The sequence below is a fragment of the Pseudomyrmex gracilis genome, unplaced genomic scaffold (genome assembly GCF_002006095.1).
Source record: "Pseudomyrmex gracilis isolate BER0280 unplaced genomic scaffold, ASM200609v1 scaffold_412, whole genome shotgun sequence".
NCBI lineage: Eukaryota > Metazoa > Arthropoda > Insecta > Hymenoptera > Formicidae > Pseudomyrmex > Pseudomyrmex gracilis.
The window spans coordinates 76,003-81,532 of record NW_018020996.1 but is presented as its reverse complement, the minus strand read 5'-3'; the positions used below and the strand labels follow the sequence as shown (position 1 = coordinate 81,532).

The following is a 5,530-nucleotide window of genomic DNA, read 5'->3' as shown; positions in this document are numbered from 1 at the left end:
TTTATATATATAAATATATATATATATATTTTATTTTATATTTTATATTTTTTGTTATATTAACATTTTTGTACTTATTTAAGACCGAAAAATACAAAAACTTGCAAGTGTCTTCACAACAATCTTTTTTGTTTGCTCACGCATTTGTGCAAATTTAAAATGTGTGTTAATTTGTTGTAAATTTTTCAAAAAAAAAAACGTATTTTATTACCTTGTGTTCTTTAATCCATTCTTCGAAACTACTCTCGGGCAGGTAGTACGCCTTGATATACAATTCAACGTACTCTCTGTGCGGCATAGGTCTCAACAATGTTATTTTCTCGAACTTTGATCTCAGTTGTGTGAAATCGAGTTGCATCAGAGCTCTACCGCCGTTTGAACACTTTTTAGCATTGGAAAATCTAGATAGAAGCAATATTGAAAATGTTTTATCAATTCGTGTCAAAATTTAATTGGTTTAATAATATCATTAAAAAAAAATACCCTTCTACTAAGGTATGTGTGATTAGATGAGCCACGTTTTCCCACACAGCACCGCACACGTCCGCACTCAAAGGAATGTACGTCCCGATAGTATTAAGTCTTTCGTTCAAGACGCATACTTGCTACAAAAAACAAATGTCAAATTAATCGATTTTTTTTTAATTTTTATTTCAACCAAATGGCATCATCTCGCTTGTGAACGAATAACCCTAACCACATACTTGAATCAATGCGTCGATGTAACCGCTATGCTGCGACATTACGTCCGTCACTTCCCAATTAACTTTGTTCATTAAATTGAGAACGTTCGCAACGTCGAACGCTTGGGACGCAACCGCCATGTAAACCGGTTTTCTCAGATCCGCGGCGGACGCTATTGTTTGCATATAAAACTGATGTAAAAATCCTCTCTGAGGACTATTGACAATGAGATGTTCTAAATAAGGCCTTAGGCCTTCGTATTGTTGTCCTAAAAATATCAGAGACTCGACAGCTACTATACGTTCCGTTAATCCGTAAAGTTTTTCAGGTTGCGACAAATTCACAATGGACGAAAGCTGTGGTTGTCTTACTTTGTCGTAATTCACGTTGCCACTATCTTCCATCGTGTCGTTTTCAGATATAATCAAATTTTCTCTAATTCGCGTTAGAGACAACTTTAATTTCGGACTGTACAACGAGTCGCTGTTGATTTGCTGGAAAAAAAATAAGAAGCAAACGCATATTTTAAAAAATCACACGCTTCAACAAGCGAAGATAATTTATTCGTAAAATATGTAAATGACGCATCACAACTTACGAGATCCGACGTAAAGAACAAATGTACCGTGTAGAAGCATAGCTCGAAAAATTGTATCATGCTCTGTATAACGGTGACCGCGATTGATCGCAAAAGTCTCGACATCTGTAGATACTTGCCGCACACTCTCAACACGCTCAACGTCGTATTTGTGACCATAGGTCCGGATTGTTTGAGTTTGCACTTTTTTTTATTGGTTTTCACGTGATCCGGCTCGTCTACGTATTCGCGCTTCAATTCGTCGGGGATGTCGTCGTCGGACTCGTCCGAAAAATATTCATGATGATCAACCTGCCATCAGAATACAGTAAACATCAGTATTGGCTACCATTTGTTCCGATTGAGTGTGTTAAAATATTATTTTAACACGTTGACTGCCACGGGGGGGTCACCGGCGCTCGACTTGGCTAAAGCGCCGTGGGGGCCACCGGTGACCTCCAGCACGAAAAATGCTTCAAGCGTGATTTTATAACTCACTTTACTCGCTGCAAATAATATTTCGACGTAATACGCATCGCATAATGAAAAGATTCACGTTGGCGCCTTGGGCCAAACCGTGCGTCTGGCAGTCAACGTGTTAAGAAAAGGAAACTGCGAGTTATTTAAAAGGTTTGTGTCATTACATTGTCATTGATTAAAATATCCTCGTCTATGGTATCGTCCAATCCTATTGTGAACGGCGACAAGCCACCTTCGAAATATTTCTGCATATCGATCCCCGTGGAATTGTCGCTGTCGCTCAAGTTCGAACTGTCCAGACTGTTCCACGCTTTGCAGTTGTTGAGCGAAGGCTTGAGACTTCGAAATTCTTGCAACTGGGTGGCCACGAAATTAGATTTCACGGGACACAATTCCCAACCGTCGTTCTCCAAAAATATCCTCAACTCGTCCAAACGAGACGCGTGATGATGAAAAAAGTAAGACAGGGATTGTTTCTTGATGGAATCCTGCAGATCCTTCGACTTGAATCCACATAGTTCTTCCCCGATTTCCATCAATCTGTTAACCACACCCAACACTTGAACGAAATGTTCGAACTTCGTGAATGTTAAATCGATATTCGACAGATACGTAGATATCTTCATTTCCACGTCGTGCCACATTCGTACCGTGCCCTTCTCCAATTTGTGCTTGACGTATTGCTTGCTGAAAGTTATCTCCAAGTCTTTAACAACGTCCGTTTTACAATCCGCTTTGTCATCATGCGCGTTGTGCCAATTTACAACTAGATAATAGGAGCTCATTATTGTCCAGAGCGATTTGCAGAGCTCGGTAAGGCAATCGACACATTTTTCGCGGGGTACAGACTGGCACAATTGTTTATATTGTTTTTTCACATCGTCTCCCGCGAAAGAGTGAATAACGGCAAACGCGGTGTTGTGAATGGCAGCTGTAAAATCCATGTGCAATTGATCTATGGCAAACTGAGTCTTTCCCAACAACGCGTACGCTTCTTGAACCGAAGAATAAACCGCTACGTCGAATTGCGTGCACATCTTAGATAGCGTACATCTTAGAACCTCCTCCGCTTGCTCCAAAATATCTTGCAATTTTTTGTTCAGTTCGGCGATACAGTGAAAATGTTTGTAAGTTTTGGCAGCGCTTTGACATTCCAAAAGAAGCGATATGGCCCCGGGATAATTTTCTTCCTTCAAAAGCTCCTGCAGACGATCTCCCGTACGTTGCTGACAACAGTAATTACACTTATATTAACCTTTTCGCTCCGGGACTGGTCCATATATGGACCAGCAAGAAAAGCAAACGTAATAGATGTTTATAAGGTCAATTTAATGCACTAAATTTAGGAAAAAAATTGAAAAAAATCCTGGTTACTTCTTTGACCTTCAAAATTAACTTTGAAGGGGGGGGGGGTAGCAGGTTATTATTAACTTTTTCAGCTAAAATGCGAGGACAATTTTAAAGGAAAAATCCCCGGAGCGAAAAGGTTAAAGAAAGTCTGATAAGACGAGGCGCAAATATAAAATTTCTTTTCGCAGAACAAGATATCGCGATGCAAAACCTCTTACCAGTGTCTTTATGGTATTTAAATTGTTCAACAGTTCTTGGACCACTTGTCGTTTTCGATAATTGGCCAGTATCCCCAAGCTTGCCGTTGTGAACTGTCTCTTAGCCGATTGAAGATCCGCTCTTCCTATTCTACATATTTCCAGAACGTCTTGCAACTGCTGTTCCAGCAGTTGAATCTTCTCAACCTCCGAATTGCAAGCGCTCTGCTTTTCCGAAATAACATTGTAAACTTTGGTCGAGACAACCTGATGTTGTTGCTTGAGTTTTTTATAACGTTTCTCTATCTCTTTGGAAAGCAGTGTTGTTGGCAATTTCTCTAATTCGTAGCGAGGCGAATCAAAACCACCGTCGATAGTTAGATAAATCTTTTCAATTGATTCCAATATATCTTGGTCGGTTTTGGTTTCACTTTCCGTGGATTGATCGGCCTCCGAACGAAGATCCTCACATTTTTGCAAATCGGGAGGATTGAGCAGATCAGGATTCAGACCCATAAGTGGTACCATGGATGTATTCTAAAAGAATTTATATATATTTATTATATATTTATATATAATAATTTATATATTTATAAGAACAGGAAAAAAATATCATGGCCCTTTGAAGCAAAAAAACAGTACTTTTATTTAAACCGTTGTACACTTCTGTCGGTTCTNAGTTACTTTTGTATCACCAAACTGTAATCATGTGACTCGCGATTAAGTTTTTTGTCAAGAACAACATTATTATATATATACATTGATAAAGGCCTAATCAAAGGCTGAAAACGTTTTATATTATACACATTACACGCTTTGAATAAAATAACGTTACTATCACACACACATTTTCACCTGTGTTTTTTGCTTCAAAGGGCCATGATGTTTTTCCTGTTCTTATAAGAATTTTTGAAGCGTTTCTATACTCCTTTTCAATTTATATATTTATTATATTTTTTATATTATATTTTTTATATTACATTTTGATGGATCAGGTTTTCTTCAACGATAAAAGAATTATTTTAAGAACCAATTGTTGCATAACCTGATCAATAATATTCATATGCAAATAAAAACTTTGCGTGGAATGACTGAATCGTGTGTGGAATCGACCTCGTTTTTTTATTTCGACACAAATAAATCAAAAAATGTTGTTCTTCGAATCAAACAAAGTTTTCTCTTTGAAGGACCGTCTCAAATTCGCGCAACGTGATTTTTGACAGCGGAATGTTGCAAATCGCACATAACCTAACTTCCGCGCGACAACAACGCGAATAAATTTAAAAGCGTCTTTAAAAAACCAAGCGCAAAACAATTAATTCGTATCGCAACAAATCTCGAACTTGCCTGTTTGTTAATAAGGCCGAGAAATTTGAGCTTCAAATCCTCCATAATGTCAGATTGCATTGTGTGACAATCAAAATCAAACGCGCATTCTCATCTGTTTACACGACCGCAAACTCCGCGTCCGACAACGACGTGCCTCGCGTGACGTGTCCGAGATGCGGGAGCGGCATAACAATCCCGATCGAGCATCGTTGATCAAATTATCTCGCGTTCGATCGCGCTAATCGCGAGAAGGTTCGATTAACATTGTTTTTTTTTTTTTTTTTTTGGTTTTTAAATTTGGTTTTGTTTTTACGAGCAATCAAAGAGCAGCGGACAAACGGCAGCGGTTGACGAAAAAATGGCATCCATGATTGAGTTTTAATCACTTTGAAGTTGGTCGAGTTTCCGCGCGTTTCGATATTTTCGCGAACGCGAATAAGTTGATCTCTCGAAGAATCTCGCAAACGCGTTTGCACACACGCCGCTACGTTCAGATAAGTAGCGTGCGCGGAATCGGAGTCGCGGCGAATCCTCGAATTGTGCGTGTTTTTTTTTGATTTTTATAAATAAAAAAATTAGAAGAAAAAATCTATAATCGCGCGCGATTATTTGTGTTGTTTCCGCGTTAACGGAGGAACGGAAGAGAACAAGAGCTACGTACGTATTTTCTGCGCACGCAATGTGAAATAAATTGCACAATTGCGGTATTTGAAATTAATTAATATTGTGTGGTTATCAATTGTTGATTGTCGGAATATTGCAAACAAGTAGTCGTTTGTTTTCAATTTGGAAAACAATTTGTATTCGATATAACTTCGTTATACGATAAAACGTTTGTCTTAGGTCTCTTTTGTACATTACAGAAGTAATTATATACATATATATATATATATGTATATAAATATAAATATAT

General features: G+C 38.2%; 1 protein-coding gene across 2 annotated transcripts in view; it reads right to left on the bottom strand.

Annotated features, from left to right (window-relative positions):
* Positions 1–5,131, bottom strand: part of LOC109860567 (syndetin) — a 6,062-nt gene extending 931 nt beyond the window's left edge. The window contains exons 1-7 of one of the 2 annotated variants that reach the window (XM_020439746.1): positions 4,636–5,131; positions 3,310–3,825; positions 1,906–2,967; positions 1,283–1,573; positions 705–1,178; positions 484–605; positions 212–401 (exon numbers count right to left, since the gene is read on the bottom strand). In XM_020439746.1, the coding sequence (XP_020295335.1) occupies positions 212–401; positions 484–605; positions 705–1,178; positions 1,283–1,573; positions 1,906–2,967; positions 3,310–3,825; positions 4,636–4,695 (2,715 nt within the window). In that variant the 5' untranslated portion in view covers positions 4,696–5,131. Of the gene's footprint in view, positions 1–211; positions 402–483; positions 606–704; positions 1,179–1,282; positions 1,574–1,905; positions 2,968–3,309; positions 3,826–4,333; positions 4,515–4,635 lie in introns of those variants that run through there. The other variant, XM_020439747.1, reaches the window with a different exon arrangement.
* Positions 5,132–5,530: the final 399 nt, after the last annotated feature.